This window comes from Oncorhynchus kisutch, linkage group LG16, assembly GCF_002021735.2.
Source record: "Oncorhynchus kisutch isolate 150728-3 linkage group LG16, Okis_V2, whole genome shotgun sequence".
Classification (NCBI taxonomy): Eukaryota; Metazoa; Chordata; class Actinopteri; order Salmoniformes; family Salmonidae; genus Oncorhynchus; species Oncorhynchus kisutch.
Window position 1 is genome coordinate 52,112,972 of NC_034189.2, and position 20,198 is coordinate 52,133,169.

General features: G+C 43.6%; 2 protein-coding genes across 8 annotated transcripts; one reads left to right on the top strand and one right to left on the bottom strand.

Moving 5' to 3' along the window:
• Positions 1-5,895: 5,895 nt before the first annotated feature.
• Positions 5,896-11,128, bottom strand: LOC109883463 (histone-lysine N-methyltransferase SETDB2). 5 transcript variants are annotated; one of them, XM_031792931.1, is made up of 10 exons: positions 11,050-11,124; positions 10,679-10,755; positions 10,428-10,541; positions 10,203-10,355; positions 9,203-10,052; positions 8,901-9,070; positions 6,940-7,215; positions 6,529-6,728; positions 6,361-6,449; positions 5,896-6,245 (listed from the first exon to the last, which is right to left on the bottom strand). In XM_031792931.1, the coding sequence occupies exons 2-10, from the start codon at positions 10,704-10,706 to the stop codon at positions 6,128-6,130; spliced, it is 1,998 nt and encodes a 665-aa protein (XP_031648791.1). In that variant the 5' UTR covers positions 10,707-10,755; positions 11,050-11,124; the 3' UTR covers positions 5,896-6,127. The 5 variants fall into 5 exon arrangements, with proteins under 5 accessions (XP_031648791.1, XP_031648790.1, XP_031648794.1 ...); XM_031792930.1 differs by having other exon boundaries at positions 10,679-11,128; XM_031792934.1 differs by having other exon boundaries at positions 5,901-6,245; positions 6,361-6,444; positions 10,679-11,128.
• A 470-nt stretch (positions 11,129-11,598) lies between these two features.
• LOC109883462 (uncharacterized) lies at positions 11,599-16,089 on the top strand. Of its 3 annotated transcripts, XM_031792938.1 has the most exons (9): positions 11,599-11,759; positions 11,963-12,173; positions 12,340-12,462; positions 12,640-12,872; positions 13,539-13,676; positions 13,923-14,196; positions 14,306-14,389; positions 14,474-14,601; positions 15,297-16,089. In XM_031792938.1, exons 2-9 carry the CDS (start codon positions 11,987-11,989, stop codon positions 15,309-15,311), a joined length of 1,182 nt encoding a protein of 393 aa, XP_031648798.1. In that variant the 5' UTR covers positions 11,599-11,759; positions 11,963-11,986; the 3' UTR covers positions 15,312-16,089. The 3 variants fall into 3 exon arrangements, with proteins under 3 accessions (XP_031648798.1, XP_031648796.1, XP_031648797.1); XM_031792936.1 differs by having other exon boundaries at positions 14,474-16,089; XM_031792937.1 differs by having other exon boundaries at positions 11,599-11,726; positions 14,474-16,089.
• The last annotated feature ends 4,109 nt before the right edge of the window (positions 16,090-20,198 follow it).

A 20,198-nucleotide genomic window follows, 5' to 3' on the forward strand; every position in this document is an offset into this window, starting at 1 on the left:
GCCAGAAGTACAGAAAAGAGTGGGAGTCTGTACCTGAATTTAATTAAAAGGTGGCTGAAGCCAGTAATTGGGGATGATTGTCAGGCATACTGTGCGTAGTGCAAATCAGACATGCTTGCAAAAGTGTATGACATCAAAAACATTGTGCTACAGCAAAGCATGTAAATAAAGCAGAACCGTACAACCCCACAACGCAGTCTACATTACCACAGTTGGTTAAGAAAGTGGATAACTACAAAAGGGCAGAAGCTACTATGGCAATGGCCATTGCGGAGCATTGTTAGATGCTAGCATGCAACCATTTAGGTATGGCTTGCAAAGCTGCCCAGATTCTGTGGCAGCAACAAACTTCCAAATGCACTGCACCAAGTGCACAGAAATTATTAGGGGAGTACTGGCTCCTTGTTTTCTCCAAAGGGTAACATCAGAAGTTAGGGATGAGAAGTTCAGTCTCCTTTTGGATGAGTCCACTGATGTCAGAGTCTCGAAATACCTGCATGTGGTGATTCAGTATTTCAGTGCTAAAAAAATAACCGTTGTGTCCACATTTCTCAGGCTGGTTGAATTGGAGGGGGGTGATGCAGGATCAATAGTAAAGGTGGTAGTTGAGTTTCTTGAGAAGTGTAACCTTAAAAAAGGGAATATTCAGGGAATTGGCACTGATAATGCGTCCGTAATGACTGGGGTGTACAAGATTTTAAAGGAAGAATGTGCATTGCCCAATTCGGTACTCATCCGCTGTGTGTGCCATTATTTACAATTGGCTGTCAGTGCAGCATCCAAAGAAACCATCCCTAGGAGTGTTGAGTACTTAATCAGGGAAACCTACAACTGGTTTTCCATTTCCCCAAAACGGCACGAGGCGTACAAAGCAGTGTATCATTAATTGTGGCCAGAAAGCCCTACAGAACACCAAAGTGTGTGCCACACGTTGGCTATCGATTGAGCCTGCGGTAACTCATATTGAGCCAGTGGGAAGAACTGAAACTCCACTTTGAGGTGACCAAGGCCAGTGAACATTACTACATGGCGGATGTGCTCCACGCCACATACATGGACAAGACCAACTATGTCTACCTGACGTTCTTGAAATCAATCCTGTCTGACGTACAAGTTGCAGTGAAGTCATTTGAGGGAGAGCAAACAGATCCTGTCAAGCTTTAGGACAATCTGGTATACCTCTTAACATCAATTTGCAGCAGAGTAGTCAACCCTATGGCAAAAATGGATGTCCTGAAGGATGCCATTGATGGACATCTCAGTCCATTACCATACCTTGGGTACCTTTTAGAGAGCACGGTGTACCAACTCAGTCTTGCGCCAGAGGACAAAAAGGTAATTCGGAGACAGTGCATCAACTACATTGTTGCTTTAAGCAAGGAGCTGCAAGCAAGGCTCCCAAACAACCTTGAAGCCTTGTGACACATGGCCTTGTTCAGTGTTAAGGAAACACTAAAGCACAATAAAGGCACCACTGAAATGATTAAAGTAGCTGAGCTACTGGGATACCAGCCCCAAACAAGATTAAATTGTTTCCCAATGGAGAAACATCCATCTGTTTAGGTGGGACTCAACGGAAAATACAGTCGAGTTTTGGAGTGAAGTCAATAACTACACGGACTCTTCCGGGTCAAATCCATTTGAAGCTGCACTCTCTGTTCTCTCCACACTCAAATGCGGAGGTTGAACGGCTGTTCAGCCAAATGAGTGTGGTCAAGTCAAAGTTAAGAAATAGTGTCACTGCACACTCTCAACTCCATACTCCTGGTGCGGTATGGACTGAAGCTGGCTGGTGATACCTGTTACCAGCATATAAACTACCAAGTAAAGTTCTGCAGCAGTTTGGCACCACAGCAGCATACAGCTTTAAGGCCACTCCATCCTCTACTGCTGGTTCCAGCTCCGTGACAATGCAGTTGGACAGTGAAGATGAAGAGGATTTCCTTGCCAATCTAAGATTCGTCATATTTTCAGTACGTATGCAAGGAGTGGACTTTCTGGATCTGGCGGAGACACACAGCTGATGGTGGCAGTGTGTACTGCAGTGTGTGCAAAAACAGTGGCAATATCTGGAGGAAACCATTGAGCAGCTAGCCAGCCAAGCAGCACAAAAACCTGGAGAGAGCTGGAGAGAGATGCCTAGCACACACATCATTATTTTTTATTTATTTATTTTATTTTATTTTACCTTTATTTAACCAGGTAGGCAAGTTGAGAACAAGTTCTCATTTACAATTGCGACCTGGCCAAGATAAAGCAAAGCAGTTCGACAGATACAACGACACAGAGTTACACATGGAGTAAAACAGACATACAGTCAATAATACAGTATAAACAAGTCTATATACAATGTGAGCAAATGAGGTGGGAAGGGAGGTAAATGCAAAAAGGCCATGGTGGCAAAGTAAATACAATATAGCAAGTAAAACACTGGAATGGTAGTTTTGCAATGGAAGAATGTGCAAAATAGAAATAAAAATAATGGGGTGCAAAGGAGCAAAATAAATAAATAAATACAATTAAATACAGTTGGGAAAGAGGTAGTTGTTTGGGCTAAATTATAGGTGGGCTATGTACAGGTGCAGTAATCTGTGAGCTGCTCTGACAGTTGGTGCTTAAAGCTAGGGAGGGAGATAAGTGTTTCCAGTTTCAGAGATTTTTGTAGTTCGTTCCAGTCATTGGCAGCAGAGAACTGGAAGGAGAGGCGGCCAAAGAAAGAATTGGTTCTGGGGGTGACTAGAGAGATATACCTGCTGGAGCGTGTGCCACAGGTGGGAGATGCTATGGTGACCAGCGAGCTGAGATAAGGGGGGACTTTGCCTAGCAGGGTTTGAGTTAAGTTGCTTGTTCAATAAGATAGCATATATACCTAGTTATTAGCTTGTACCTATAATTGTTGATCAGTTAGGTAGCATGTTAGCATGTACACTGCTTAAAACTATAATTGTTCAGAATGTGTAAGTTTACTAGTTAAAAAGAAAATAAATAAAATGTAATTGTTCAATCATGTGTAATTGTTTAATAATTCAGTGTGTTGTTTAAAAATAAAAATATCTGATGATATACAATGTGTTGTTTATATTACTTTTACAAATAAAAATATATGATAAACAAACAAATCTAAACTAACAAATGTCCAATCATATTTTTCGCCAAGATGGACAGTCAATTTGAGTAACGTTATTGTGTATTCTACGTAACGATGCAGTTGTACGTTAATACGTAATGACGTCTTCACGCAATGACGTCACAACGTCATTTAGCAACAAATCGACCCGCCTCTAGCAACTTCGCCTGAAAATTTGTTGGCAACACTGACTGGGCGCGAGCGTAACTTTTTTTTCTCAAATCCAGGCGCATCAGTTACCAGTAATTGTTCCCATTATAAAAAACACGTTTCTTTCTACGAAAACGCTAAGAATAGGGCTAGCCAAAGACCATTTCAACATTTGACAAATTCAATATTTGGGGAGATTTGTTTCCCTCCTGTTGGTGGTAAACCAGACCATGTAATACACCTTGATTTGGAAAACATTTCCTTTAGAATTTCCAATTGGGTAAACTCCTAGACCGTTGAACCCCTTCAATTGCTTTACATTTCTACTGGTCTTAGTTGACAACGCAGTCAACTGAATTGGTCCACTAAAATCATTCAGTGACTATTTAATCAACACAACTTGATTTGGCTCAATGGTGGACCTCATACAATGAAGGTTTCATTTTAAACTATGCCATCTTGCAGATGCTTCTAGCCTAAGAGACTTAGTCATGAATGAGCACATTTTACATATGGCTGGTCCTGGGAATCGAACCCTCTACCCTGGCGTCACAAGCCCCATGCTCTACAAACTGCTACACTGAACAAAAATGCAACATGTAAAGTGTTGGTCCCATGTTTCAAGAGCTGAAATGAAAGATTCCATGAATGTTCCATACACACCAAGCGTTTGTCATTTTCTGCACAGATTTGTTAATGAGCATTTCTCCTTTGCCAAAATAATCCATCCACTTGACAGGTGTGGCATATTAAGAAGTTGATTAAACAGCACAATCATTATACCGGTGCACCTTGTGCTGGGGACAAAGGGCCTCTCAAATGTGCAGTTTTGTCACAACACAACGCCACATCTCAAATTTTGAGGGAGCATGCAAACTGCATTAATAATTTTTTTGTCAATTTGTAGATGCTCTTATCCAGAGAAACTTACAGGAGCAATTAGGGTTATGTGCTTTGCACAAAGGGATATTGACAGATTTTTTTTTTACCTAGTTGGCTTGGGATTTGAACCAGCAACCTTTCAATTACTAGCCCAACATGCTTAAGTGCTAGGCTACCTGCCAACAAAACTGTTGCCAGATAAATGTTCATTGCTCTACCATAAGCTGCCTCCAACATCATTTACTGTACTCCCAGTCATGTAAAATCCATAGTTTAGGGCCTAATACATTTATTTCAATTGACTGATTTCCTCATATGAACTGTAACTCAGTCAAATCAATGAAAATGTTACATGTTGCATTTATAAAAAGAAACATCCCTTTTTCGGGACCCTGTATTTCAAAGAGAATTCATAAAAATCCAAATAACTTAACAGACCTTCATTGTAAAGTGTTTACATATTGTTTCCCATGCTTGTTCAATGAACCATAAACAATTAACGAACATGCACCTCTGGAACGGTTGTTAAGACACTAACAGCTTAAGACGGTAGGCAATTAGGGTCACAGTTATGAAAACCTAGGACCCTAAAAGAGGCCTTTCTACTGACTCTGAAAAACACCAAAAGAAGATGCACAGGGTCCCTACTCATGTGTGAATGTGCCTTAGGCATGCTGCAAGGAGGCATGAGGACTGCAGATGTGGCCAGGGCAATAAACTGAGACGCCTAAGACAGCGCTACAGGGAGAAAGGACAGCACAGGATCGGAACATCCGAACATCACACCTGCGGGACAGGTACAGGATGGCAACAACAACTGCCAGTTACACCAGGAACGCACAATCCCTCCATCAGTGCTCAGACTGTCCGCAATAGGCTGAGAGAGGCTGGACTGAGGGCTTGTAGGCCTGTTGTAAGGCAGGTCCTCACCAGACATCACTGGCAACAACGTAGTCTATGGGCACAAACCCACCGTCGCTGGACCTGACAGGACTGGGAAAAAGTGCACTTCAATGACGAGGCCAGTTTTGTGATGGTGGGATTTGCATTTATCGTCGAAGGAATGAGCCTTACACCGAGACCTGTACTCTGGCGCGGGATCGATTTGGAGGTGGAGGGTCCGTCATGGTCTGGGGCGGTGTGTCACAGCATCATCGGACTGAGCTTGTTGTCATTGAAGGCAATCTCAACGCTGTGCGTTACAGGGAAGACATCCTCCTCCCTCGTGTGGTGTGGTACCCTTCCTGCAGGCTCATCCTGACATGACCCTCCAGCATGACAATGCCACCAGATATTTTGCTCGGTCTGTGCACGATTTCCTGCAAGACAGGAATGTCAGTGTTCTGCCATGGCCAGCGAAGAGCCTGGATCTCAATCCCATTGAGCACGTCTGGGACCTGTTGGATCGGAGGGTGAGGGCTAAGACCATTCCCCCTAGAAATGTCTGGGAACTTGCAGGTGCCTTGGTGGAAGAGTGGGGTAACATCTCACAGCAAGAACTGGCAAATCTGGTGCAGTCCATTAGGAGATGCACTGCAGTACCTAATACAGCTGGTGGCCACACCAGATACTGACTGTTGATTTTGACCCCCCTTTGTTCAGGGACACTTTATTTAATTTCTGTTAGTCACATCTGTGGAACTCGTTCAGTTTATGTCTCAATTGTTGAATCTTATGTTCGTACAAATATTTATACATGTTAAGTTTGCTGAAAATAAATGCAGTTGACAGTGAGAGGATGTTTATTTTTTTGCTGAGTTTATTTTTATGAAGTATACAAAGGCCCATTTACAGGTTAATAGACAAAGGTGATGAGGGCAAAGCATAACTGGTTGTCCACCATCATACACATCTTGGGGTCATTGTGGCCTGGTCTGAAGGCAGATTTGTTTACAGCACAAACTGACTATGTAATTGGTCTAGAAGCAGGCTATAAAGGAGTATTTTGTTTTGTGTTCATCTCAAGGTTCAGGCCAGCAGTCCCTGACAGCCTTCACAGCCACACTGACATGTCACTTTCTGTTCCAGGTCACTGTCAGGGCTGTGGGAGTAGTTCCAGGTCAACTCAGTCCCCGCCTTCACCACTCTGCAAGAAAATATAGAAAAAGCTACATCTGCTATTGGTACTGATATATCAACCCATCGCGTAGTTTTATCACAAAATCATTACCCATTAAAAAGGGACTATTCAGGACACTTACTTGCTGGTGAAGAATGCAATGACGGGGAAGTTTGGATCATGAGAGTCAGTGAAGACGTTCTGCACAAATAGGTTGGGGTCGCAGCTGTGCTGTAGAGACAAGTTGTCAGAGGTTATGTGTGGGTCGGTTAAAGAATGGGAGTAGATAGTCACACCATCATACACCTACATTTATGAACCTTCCCACGTTACCCTCCTTCGTGGCATCTAGGTAATACAGGTGCTCCATAGGGTTCTGCTTTGGGCCAAGTTTTTGGGGGCTTGTGGACACAGACAGCTTCACATCCACTTCTTTCATGTGTGGTTGGGAATTCAGCTGTGGCTTCTGTACCCCATTCTCTTGCTCCACAGCCTCCTCAACCTCCATGCCTGAAGAAGGAAAAGTGTAACAGGAAAGAAAATAAGTTATACTGCATACTATCTAGGCACCCATAATGCCTCGTTTCTCAATGTTCATCATTGGGAACCATAGCCTGGTTAAACCAGTGGAACAATGGTGAGTGCAGCTGTCAGTCTGGTGTAACCAGGCTAATGGAACCATGAAGCCCCTTGAAGCATCCGTTGGCCCAGTTTCCAGTACCTGTTAGAGGTTGGACTGGCAGGGAGTTTCCCACCAACACGGCTTGTATCTGTGGAGAAAGCTCCACCCCGGGCCTCTGGATAACGGGCACATGAAGCCCGTCAGGAGGTGAGGAGGGGGGCGAGGGCTCCACGGTCTCTGCAGGCGCTCGTCCCTCCCCTGCCGGCGCCAGCCACTCATCTACCACCTCCACCTCGTCGTCGGAGGGAAGGTCCGCCTTCTGGCGCTTGGGTGGGAGGGGCTCGTCGGAGTCCAGTCCTGCCCTGAGAACTACACCTGAAAGGAAGGGAAGTTAATACAGTTTCAGATCCTTGATTTGAATCCACAGTTGAGCCTTTATTAAAGGGATGGTTCTTATGCAAATACAGTGTATTCATCCCCCTTGGTGTTTTTCTTATTTTGTTGCATTACAACCTGTACTTTAAATTGATTTTTATTTAGATTTCATGTAATGGACATACACAAAATAGTCCAAATTGGTGAAGTGAAATGTTTTTGTTTTTTTTCGAAAATAAACAAATTCAAAACAGAAAAGTGGTGCGTGAATATGTATTCACCCTCTTTGCTATGAAGCCCCTAAATAAGATCTGGTGCAACCAATTACCTTCAGAAGTCACATAATTAGTTAAATAAAGTCCACCTGTGTGCAATCTAAGTGTCACATGATCTGTCACATGATCTCAGTATATATACACCTGTTCTGACAGGCCCCAGAGTCTGCAACACCACTAAGCATGGGGCACTACCAAGCAAGTGGCACCATGAACACTAAGGAGCTTCCACAGCAGAGATTGGAGTATCTGTGTTTAGGACCACGTTAAGCAGTACACTCCACAGAGCTGGGCTTTATGGAGAAGTTGCCAGAAAAAAGCTATTGCTTAAATAGAAAAATTAAGCAAACACGTTTGGTGTTTGCCAAAAGGCATGTGGGAGACTCCCCAAACATATGGAATAAGGTACTCTGGTCAGATGAGACTAAAATTGGGGTGGGTATAATTTGTGGAATGTTCCAACAGGAATCTGTTCCAAAGACTTCATTAATAACAAGGTTGCCAACAAACAACACATACAATGTTGTATAGTGGCAGAATAAGATACCGGTGTAAATAGTGGACTATTTAATCAAGTTTTTCACTCACAACGTTTATTCCGAAAAAATTTGTTCTTGCTACTCTGTATGCGTTGTTTGTTGGCAACCTTGTGCTTCAAAGTTTTTGGAACAGATTCCTGTTGGAACGTTCCACAAATGATACCCACCCTAAAATTGAGCTTTATGGCCATCAAGGAAAACGCTGTGTCTGGCACAAACCCATCCCCACATTGAAGCATGGTGGTGGTAGCATTATGCTGTGGGGATATTTTTAATCGGCAAGTACTGGGAAATTGGTCAGAATTGAAGGTTGGTGCTAAATATGGGGAAATTCTTGAGGGAGACCTGTTTCAGTCTCCCAGAGATTTGAGACTGGGGCGAGTGGTGTAAGGGGAAATTGAAATGTCTTGGAATGGCCTAGTCAAAGCCCAGACCTCAATCCAATTGAGAATTTGTGGTATGACTAAGACTGCTGTACTCCAGTGGAATCCATCCGACTTGAAGGAGCTGGAGCAGTTTAGCCTTGAGGAATGGACAAAAATGTCAGTGGCTAGATGTGCCAAGCTTATAGTGACATACCCCAAGAGACTTGCAGCTATAATTGCTGCAAAAGGTGGCTCTACAAAGTATTGACTTTGGGGGGGGTGAATAGTTATGCACGCTCAAGTTCTTGTGTGTTTCACCAAAAAATATATTTAGCATCTTCAAAGTGTTGTGTAAATCAAATGATACAATCCCCCAAAAAATACATTTTAATTCCAGGTTGTAAGGCAATGCCAAGGGGGTGAAATATTTTCGGAAGCCACTATATGTACATTTTCACTGAACAATAATTTTAAGCTTACAGGACCAAACTGTCAGTTTCCCCTACCTGCGTATGTGCACACGAACGTGCCCCTGTCCAGGTCGTCACGGCAACGCACCCCCCATCCTTTGTTTCCGGTGGGGAAGACCTGCAGCCGGACACGCAGACCCCGCTGAACCACACGGTTCTGGCACATACCACGGTCACACCCACACCAAGGACCGCATTCGTACAGCCTAGCAGACACACACAGATACATATCTCATGAGTAGTTGGTAATGGCATGCACTCACCAGGCACAATGGATACACAAAGGACATGAACACAACAGGATTGCTGACAAGGACCAGACGCCCAGCCCAACTCACCCTTTGGGCACATGCTCAGACAGCCTCTGGTGGGAGTAGTGTTTGCCGCCTGGGGTCAGACAAGCGCAGGCGCAGCTCTCCGCATCACCACAGCCGTCAGTGCAGTCGCAGCAGGTGGTGAACAGCGGGCCCGAACTGAGGAAACAGCCGTGAGGCCAACGCTCCTTCCTGTAGCGGAAGTCCTCCGGCCGCACTCCTTCCTCCTGCAGGCACAACTCCACCGGCGTTGGCTCTGACCCCCGGCTCAGGTCCCTCTCAGCCAGCCCGGGTGGGCGCCACTGCGGTGGCCGCAGACACTCCAACTGCACCAGGGGGTCAAAGGTGAAGTCGTCCACCTGCAGAACGCCGTGACTCTCTGTGGCAACCAGAAAACATAGCACCTCCCCTGGGGTGCAGAGACTCAGCCCACAGGGAGCCTTGTAAACAACACCCCGCGCCGTGACCTCAGAGTCCAACTCTGCACCCTCAGAATTCTCAGAGCCCTCCCCCTTAGAGTCTGGTTCAGTCCCATCACAATCGCTCTCAATCCCAGTAGTGAGAGGTGGGGTGGGAGCACACTGCCGCTGGAAGGAGCAGAGTAGTGGGATCCTGAGAGGGTTGTGGCCCCGGAAGTGGTGTGCGGATGGGGGCAGGTGGGGCACACAGGCCTGGCTGCAGGTATGGAACTGGTAGGGGAGCTGTAGGGGCAGCAGGGGAGTCATGAGGTCCTCTCTGTTGGGGTAGGGGGGCGACAGGGGGATGATGGAGCCATCGTAACGGAGGGGTGAGGGAGGGGATATGGGCTCTGTCTGTTGGGGGGGCAGTGGAGTCTGAGGGTCGTCAATGTCAGGGACTGAAACTGTGAGGATTTCTGTGTGGTGGACAGATATTGGGAAGATGTTAGGCTAGCAGCAAACTGAGATATTGGGATAGCTCACAGACCACGTTTGGATCCAATCAATCCAAACCTCACAGTCAGAGATAGTATAATGATATACTGGGTGTGAAGTAGGCTATGTACCTGCACCAATAACCACCTCCACAAAAGACTCATTCCCAGTGGCAGGGGCTGTAGTTGTAGCTGGGGCTGTAGTTGTAGCTGGGCCTGTAGTTGCCGGTGTCACAATCAGCCCGGAATCCAATAAGGTAATCATATTCATCCCCTGGACATATTCTAAAACAAAAACAGAACAATTATTGCATCAATGGCCAGTATGTGTATGTGTGTGTACTGTATATATGGTACCTCTGTCTGTAGCAGTGCAGGTCTTGATGGCATGCTTCAGGTGTGTCAGATATTCATACAGCTCATCAAATGTTTCTTCCACGTCCACCTGCACCCAGAATGACTTTGCCCTCGCTGAAATCAGAGCAAAAAATGTCAGGAACAAATTATTTGCATGATGATCTCCAACAACAACCGGGTCCATCTTTCAAACTGGATTAAATGTATGTGAAACTATAAACAATATAACGGTATAAGTGAAAATTCCTCACCAACTTCTGTTTTCTCTGACCCATCCATTTTCAATATTGATGGATGTTCAGCTGGTTATGAATTCCTCTGATACCTGCTAAGAAAATGTGCAATTGGCTAAGCACATAGTCAATATTATGCCGGATATATAGCCTACCAAAGACCAACCTAGTTACATATATATTGTTGGTATCCAACGTCGATGGCCTAGCTAGTACTACCAGCTAACGTACACCAGTAAGGATGTTGTAAGTAACAACGTTAGCTAGATCTCTAGCTATCTTTGCTATGCTGCATGCATTGATTTCAGGAAGTTGCTTGCAAAAAGCATTATTATACAAGTGTCGACACCAATTTACAGTTCGTTCAAAACATAAGCTAATGTACCTACTGCCTTATCTATTTAAACCTGATAGTATCGATACATTTGACTTTGTCTACTTCCATTGATGAAATTCGAATACCCATAATGCACTTCACTATTTTGTTCATATAGAAGACAAATCCAACATATTACCGATCTGCAAATCCACAGTTTCGTAACAAAGGAATGGGAATCAGATGAATTTACCAATTTTACATTCGCTTGAGACAAACGTTTCAATATTTAATGTCTCCTTTTTAAAACTGAATATATATCTATTCTCCATTAGTTTTTCATGAATTGACCCAGTTGAAAAGTGAAACAGTTATCAAACATTCTTCAACTTTAATGTTCGTCATCTTGCAAGTTGAGGGACTTATGTACAGTTGGCGAGAGTTGATTGTCTGACGGTTACAATATGTAAATTGGTAGTTATGTCAAACTCTGGTTATGTAGCCGGCTATTTTCTAGGTCTATTCATTCGAGCAAAACGTTTTGCAACGGAAACGTTTTGCAACGAAAACGAATTTCTTATTGGACAAGTTTAGGTAGTCCCTCCCCGTTTTGATCCGTTTGGTGTCAAGTGAATACGACCCTGTGTAGTTTTGTAACACAGCAATAATGCATTTACGCAAGTTCTATATCGACATTATTATGCGCATTCTGGTGTTCATACGTGCAGCAGAAACTACACCTTCAATAGGGTGAGGATCATTCTACAATTTGACATTTATACGGTAGGACCGCATATGTTTCTTAAACCACTAAACAATGTCAAGGAATTCTGTCCTATCTATGTCCACGTTTGAACTCTTTATTACAGCTCGCATAACGTTACATATATAGCCTCCTCGAGCACCAGTAGCCACAGGGTAACCCATCTGAACATAGACTACTATTATTATTTAAATATACATGTTTTTGTGTTTGATTTCTGAAGTAACGACACCAGTCAGTAGCCGAGATGACCCAGGTGCGAAGGTCGGTGGGAGAGGCGCTGTGGGGAATGTGTGCCGCTGACGCCATGTCCATGCCTGCGCACTGGTACTACAACATCGATGACATCAAGAGAGATTTTGGAGGATGGATCACCGGCTTCAACGCTCCCAACAAAAGACACCCGTCCAGCATCCTCACCCTCTCCAACTCAGGTATGTTAACATCACCCTTTACTGAATTTGAAAATTAGTTGTTTATTGGTCATGAATTATGACATGACATGAGTGATTGATATATGCAAGAGCATTCATTCTTTACCTGATGTTCATCAAACTGAGTGTATCCTTAATCTGTTCTCTCTTTCCCTCCGGTCCATAGCGGGGAGCGGTCGCACTGCATGGTCCTCTGGTGGGAACAGACCCCATGTTGTGGGTAGCGTAATCCTCCATAACAAGCTCAAGTTCTGGAAGGCATCAGGTGGATCAGTCCACTATCACCAAGGTGCTCAGTACTCACTTAATTTCAGTTAATCTCACAAATGAATGTAACTAAATGAAAAAAGTAACTGTCTCTGACCTTGGTCTGTATATATCTTTAAAAGCAGTTCTGTAAGGAAAATAATTATTGATAATACATATTATCAATTATTCAGTTAAGTATACCTCTATCTCTGTGCAGGTCTCCAAGCAGGTGAGAATACCCTGAATGCCATCTGCTCCCTGAGGGTGGCACAGGCCCTGACAGGGGGGAAGTTTGCCAGCGTGGCAGAACCAGTGGCGAGGGGGGCGGTGCTGGCTGATTACGTACACTTCATGACCACGCCAGGAACACATGGAGACACCTACGCAGAGTCCTTCCACAGAGCATTCTTCTCCGACTGGCAAGACCCCAGACCCACTTCCTCCAGCAAGGTAATGCACACGCACATGCATGCATACATGCAAGATTATACACCTAACCAGACAGTGTCTCAGTTTGTCTTGTCTATGTGTTCCAGGTGTTAGTCATGTCTTGTCTATGTGTTCCAGGTGTTACGTTTGTGTCTTGTCTTTGTGTTCCAGGTGTTACGTTTGTGTGTCTTGTCTATGTGTTCCAGATGTTACGTTTGTGTGTCTTCTCTATGTGTTCCAGCTGTTACGTTTGTGTGTCTTGTCTATGTGTTCCAGGTGTTACGTTTGTGTGTCTTGTCTATGTGTTCCAGGTGTTACGTTTGTGTGTCTTGTCTATGTGTTCCAGGTGTTACATTTGTGTGTCTTGTCTATGTGTTCCAGGTGTTATGTTTGTGTGTCTTGTCTATGTGTTCCAGGTGTTATGTTTGTGTGTCTTGTCTATGTGTTCCAGGTGTTACATTTGTGTCTTGTCCATGTGTTCCAGGTGTTATGTTTGTGTGTCTTGTCTATGTGTTCCAGGTGTTATGTTTGTGTGTCTTGTCTATGTGTTCCAGGTGTTACGTTTGTGTCTTGTCCATGTGTTCCAGGTGTTACGTTTGTGTCTTGTCCATGTGTTCCAGGTATTACGTTTGTGTCTTGTCTTTTGTGTTCCAGGTGTTACGTTTGTGTCTTGTCTTTGTGTTCCAGGTGTTGAAGTTTGCAGAGCAGCGCTACCAGCAGAAGATGAACATGTCAGTCCCTGACAGCCAGCTAGACGCTATTAGCTGCCTCCCCATGGCCATCCCCTTTGTGCTTCTCTCTGCCACAGCCAATGAGGACCAAGCTGCAAGTGTTGCACCCACCCCTTTTTGGAATATTTGAATAGGAGAATCTCAATTGCATTTCCTTGATCCTTCTCTCCTTGCCTTATCTCAAAACCCATTGGATGAGAAGGTCAGAGGGGAGGGACCATTGAACTTCTCCTCCAATGGGTTTTAAGAATGAGACGAGAACACAATAAATTAATATTTTCCCAATGAAACTCACTCTCTCTCCCCCTCTTTTACTGTGCTTTCTCTCTTCCTCTCCCAGGTGTCTGCAGCGGTAGAGTTTGTCCGGCTCACCCACCCCCACCCCAAGGTGGAGAAATATGTGACGCTGTACGCCCGAGCCCTCCATGCCACTCTGAATGGGGCGTGTCTGAAGCAGCAAGCGGAGGCCGCCCTCAAGTCACCCGACCTGGACGCATGGGACACTTGCAAGCCCTACATACAGAAAGCAGCCAGGTTTCCAACCTCTTCTGCAGAGGGGCTCACGGTTCACCAGAGTGCAGTGGAAATGCTTGGCATGGCCTGCTACACCCGAGGTGTCTATCACTCTCTGTCTTCCTATCCACAGCAGTGTGATTTAGTTCCATTTACGTGTGTGATGCAAGTGTCCACTGAGTCTAATAGAAGTTTGTGTGTCCTTTATAGGTGCCCTCAGTAGTATGTTCTACCTAGCACATGAGTTTCACAACGACCCTCATGGAGGGATCCTGGCAAACACCAATTGTGGCGGTAAGTTTGTGGTGCCAATTCATCTGTTTTAAGTGTGTGTGTGTTTTGAGAATTGTCAGTCTAAAGTGTCTGTGTCTTTTTCAGGAGAGAACTGCAACAGGGGTTCTGCTTTGGGGGCTCTGCTGGGGGCGAGGGCAGGGTACACGGGTGGATCTGTACCCCAGGAGTGGAAGGATGGATTGAGGAACACACAGGAACCCATCCATGAAATAGTAAAGATGCTCCGAGACTGCCCCCTATAGGACTTAAAGCCAGCATCAGAGCACTGACACACATACCTTACCTCCGTTTGGTTGGTGTAACTCATAACAACATCTGTGTACATATGTTTGTTGATTTTGAGCCTTTTATTGGCCTTGGTATTCACATGCTGCCCGTTGTATGCACAAAAAGATACCTTACAATGAAAAAGATTACTATGCACAGATAATTACCTTTTACCTAATTTGACTCTTAAGGCCTTCCAGGTTTACTCCCCAGCCGAAAGCTCAGCTATCTCTCTCGACCATACATCAAGTAACTATTCTCAGCTGTGTCTCCATTAAATATATTTTAGAGATCAGTTGGAGTTTACACACTAAAGGCGTCCGCATACATAGGTTCGGTTTGCTCCTAGCAGAACTCGCCAGGCGAAGTGAACGTCTGTGCTCACATACTCCCTTAAAATTACCTCATTTGAAAAATTAGAAAGAAGTGGAAATATTACTGTTTGTACCTCTTGAGACGCCATAGTCCGTACACTCACTTCCTCAAAATACTCTCAATTAATCTGTAAATAATTTAGCGTTTTTTCTGAGGAGGTCTTAGTTGCGCAAATTTACATCTAAGATTTTTGGTGCAGTATTTCTAAACATCTGCATGAAAACTAGTAATCTCTCGTTGAATGACAACAAGCACTTCATTGCAGATCCCCTATTGTTGACCAATCACCGAAGATGGGGCGTAGACTTTGGCTACGGAACTTTGACAATCCTCAAGAAAAACATGTGTGATGAACAGCCCGGGGGGAAGACCCTGCCGAACGCTGCCGAACACCTAAAACGTCACAGAATTTCATCCTAAAATATGCGGGATCTTTTTCGACTTTGAATCATACCGTAAGCTTTAAACTCATATCGAGTTTGAGTGGAAGAAGAAAAAGTTAACCTAGTTTAAAGTACATTTGATCATATACATTGATTGCAGAAGCAGGCAGACAGTAGCCTGCAACATTTCTACATTCCTTGTTTCCAAGTTATGCGAAGGGAAACATTGTGAATTAATTATGGCAGTTCAATGGTAACTTATTTTATCAGTCTTATTTTCATTTGGATATAACCTAGTGAAGTTATTTGAAAGGTAATATGCCCTGCAGAATTGTGTTTTAAAGTTGAATAAAAGCATTTATGCTGGTCGATTATGCGCACAAACAATAGTATACACTGTTACAATCTTATGTACTGTAATTAAGGTGTGAAAACATTAATTATCTAACATCTACAGTACATGCTGCTTTTCATATGGATCTTGTTTATTATCTATATATTTTTATATCCTTCAGGCCCAATAAATGGTGTCTCATTACCAAATCTAACCACTGTCAACAACTGTCCTTCAGGCCCAATAAATGGTGTCTCATTACAAAATCTAACCACTGTCAACAACTGTCCTTCAGGCCCAATAAATGGTGTCTCATTACCAAATCTAACCACTGTCAACAACTGTTATTGTCCTGTCTTCTTCATCATTACAGTGCCTTCAGAAAGTATTCACACCCCTTGACACCCCTTGTTTTTTTTTGTCACTGGCCTATTTTATATATATATATATATATATATATATATATATTTCACCTTTATTTAATTAACCAAGTAGGCTAGTTGAGAACAAGTTCTCATTTACATCTGTGACCTGGCCAAGATAAAGCAAAGCAGTTCGACACATACAACAACACAGAGTTACACATGGAATAAACAAACATACAGTCAATAATACAGTAGAAAAGGTCTATATACAGTGTGTGCAGATGAGGTAAGGCAATAAATAGGTCATGGAGGTGAAGTAATTACAATATACCAATTAAACACTGGAGTGATAGATCTGCAGAAGAAGAATGTGAAAATAGAGATACTGGGGTGCAAAGGAGCAAGATAAATATATACAGTATGGGGATGAGGTATTTACGTATGGGCTAAGTACAGGTGCAGTGATCTGTCAGCTGGTGCTTAAAGCTAGTGAGGGAGATATGAGTCTCCAGTTTCAGTGATTTTTGCAGTTCATTCCAGCCATTGGCAGCAGGGAACTGGAAGGAGGAATTGGCTTTGGGGTTGACCAGTGAGATATACCTGCTGGAGCGCGTGCTACGGGTGAGTGCTGCTATGGTGACCAGTGAGCTGAGATAAGGCAGGGCTTTACCTAGCAAAGACTTGTAGATGACCTGGAGCCAGTTGGTTTGGCGACGAGTATGAAGCGAGGGCCAGCCAACGAGAGCGTACAGGTCGCAGTGGTGGGTAGTATATGGGGCTTTGATGACATAACGGATGGCACTATGGTAAACTGCATCCAATTTGTTGAGTAGAGTGTTGGAGGCTATTTTGTAAATGACATCGCCGAAGTCGAGGATCGGTAGGATGGTCAGAGGGTATGTTTGGCAGCATGAGTGAAGGATGCTTTGTTGCAAAATAGGAAGCCAATTCTAGATTTAATTTTGGATTGGAGATGCTTAATGTGAGTCTGGAAGGAGAGTTTACAGTCCAGCCAGACAACTAGGTATTTCTAGTTGTCCACATATTCTAAGTCAGAACCGTCCAGACTAGTGATGCTGGACGGGCGGGCAGGTGTGGGCAGCCATTGGTTGAAGAGCATGCATTTAGTTTTACTTGCATTTAAGAGCAGTTGGAGGCCACGGAAGGAGAGTTGTATGGCATTGAAGCTCGTCTGGAGGTTAGTTAACACAGTGTCCAAAGAAGGCGTTGTTCCTAACTCAGTTGCCGGAGAGGAACGAAGCCACTTAGGTATTTCACTATGAGGTCAATGTAGGTAGCCTAGTGGTTTGAGCGTTGGATCAATAACTGAAAGGTGTTCAGATCGAATCCCTGAGCTAACAAGATAAAAATCTGTTGTTCTGAACAAGGCAGTTAACCCACTGTTCCTAGGCTGTAATTGTAAATAAGAATTTGTTCATAACTGACTTCCCTAGTTAAATAAAGGTAAAACATGTTGACTTTAAAACAGTTACAATGTTTAATGGCTGTGATAAGAGAAAACTGAGGATGGATCAACAACATTGTGGTTACTCCACAATACTAACCTAAATGACAATGGAAAAAAGGGAGCATCTACAGAATACAAATATTTCAAAACATGCATCCTGTTTGCAGCAAGGCACTAAAGTAATACTGCAAAACATGCATCCTGTTTGCAGCAAGGCACTAAAGTAATACTGCAAAACATGCATCCTGTTTGCAGCAAGGCACTAAAGTAATACTGCAAAACATGCATCCTGTTTGCAGCAAGGCACTAAAGTAATACTGCAAAACATGCATCCTGTTTGCAGCAAGGCACTAAAGTAATACTGCAAAACATGCATCCTGTTTGCAGCAAGGCACTAAAGTAATACTGCAAAACATGCATCCTGTTTGCAGCAAGGCACTAAAGTAATATTGCAAAACATGCATCCTGTTTGCAGCAAGGCACTAAAGTAATACTGCAAAACATGCATCCTGTTTGCAGCAAGGCACTAAAGTAATACTGCAAAACATGCATCCTGTTTGCAGCAAGGCACTAAAGTAATACTGCAAAACATGCATCCTGTTTGCAGCAAGGCACTAAAGTAATACTGCAAAACATGCATCCTGTTTGCAGCAAGGCACTAAAGTAATACTGCAAAACATGTGGGAAAAGAATTCACTTTTTGTCCTGAATACAAAGTATGGTTGGGCCAAATCTAATACAACACATTACTGAGTACCACTCTCCATTATTTTCAAGCATATTGGTGGCTGTATCATGTTATGGGTATGCTTGTAATCGTTAATGACTGGGGAGTTTTTTTAGCATAGAAATAAATGGAATGGAGCTAAGCACAGGCAACACCATAGAGGAAAACCTGATTCAGTCTGCTTTCCACCAGACACTGGGAGATGAATTCACCTTTCAACAGGACAATAACCTAAAACACAAGGACAAATCTAGAGTTGCTTACCAAGAAGACAGTGAATGTTCCTGAGTGGGCGAGTAACAGTTTTGAATTAAATCTACTTGAAAATCTATGGAAAATGGTTGTCTAGCAATGATCAACAACCAATTTGACAGAACTTAATTTTTTTTTAAAATAATTATGGGCAAATGTTGCACAATCCCTGTGTGTGAAGCTTTTAGAGACTTACCCAAAGGTGTTCTACAAAGTATTGACTCTGGTGTGAATACTTATGTAAATTATATATTTATGTATTTAATTTTCAATACATTTGCAAACATTTCTAATAGCATGTTTTCCCTTTGTCATTATGGGGTATTGTGTGTAGACGGGTGAATTTGATCCATTTTGAAATCAGGCTGTAATACAACGAACTGTGGAATAAGTCAAAGGGTACAAATACTTTCTGAAGGCCCTGTATCTTCCTCAGTGACAGTTCTGTCTTCCCTCCCTCAATGTGAAGTTCTATGGTAGCAATAGACCTGTATCTTCCTCAGTGACAGTTCTGTCTTCCCTCCCTCAATGTGAAGTTCTATAGTGGCAATAGACCTGTATCTTCCTCAGTGACAGTTCTGTCTTCCCTCCCTCAATGTGAAGTTCTATAGTGGCAATAGACCTGTATCTTCCTCAGTGACAGTTCTGTCTTCCCTCCCTCAATGTGAAGTTCTATAGTGGCAATAGACCTGTATCTTCCTCAGTGACAGTTCTGTCTTCCCGCCCTCAATGTGAAGTTCTATAGTGGCAATAGACCTGTATCTTCCTCAGTGACAGTTCTGTCTTCCCTCCCTCAATGTGAAGTTCTATAGTGGCAATAGACCTGTATCTTCCTCAGTGACAGTTCTGTCTTCCCTCCCTCAATGTGAAGTTCTATAGTGGCAATAGACCTGTATCGTCCTCAGTGACAGTTCTGTCTTCCCTCCCTCAATGTGAAGTTCTATAGTGGCAATAGACCTGTATCTTCCTCAGTGACAGTTCTGTCTTCCCTCCCTCAATGTGAAGTTCTATAGTGGCAATAGACCTGTATCTTCCTCAGTGACAGTTCTGTCTTCCCTCCCTCAATGTGAAGTTCTATAGTGGCAATAGACCTGTATCTTCCTCGGTGACAGTTCTGTCTTCCCTCCCTCAATGTGAAGTTCTATAGTGGCAATAGACCTGTATCTTCCTCAGTGACAGTTCTGTCTTCCCTCCCTCAATGTGAAGTTCTATAGTGGCAATAGACCTGTATCTTCCTCAGTGACAGTTCTGTCTTCCCTCCCTCAATGTGAAGTTCTATAGTGGCAATAGACCTGTATCTTCCTCAGTGACAGTTCTGTCTTCCCTCCCTCAATGTGAAGTTCTATAGTGGCAATAGACCTGTATCGTCCTCAGTGACAGTTCTGTCTTCCCTCCCTCAATGTGAAGTTCTATAGTGGCAATAGACCTGTATCTTCCTCAGTGACAGTTCTGTCTTCCCTCCCTCAATGTGAAGTTCTATAGTGGCAATAGACCTGTATCTTCCTCAGTGACAGTTCTGTCTTCCCTCCCTCAATGTGAAGTTCTATAGTGGCAATAGACCTGTATCTTCCTCAGTGACAGTTCTGTCTTCCCGCCCTCAATTGGAAGTTCTATAGTGGCAATAGACTACATTAATAT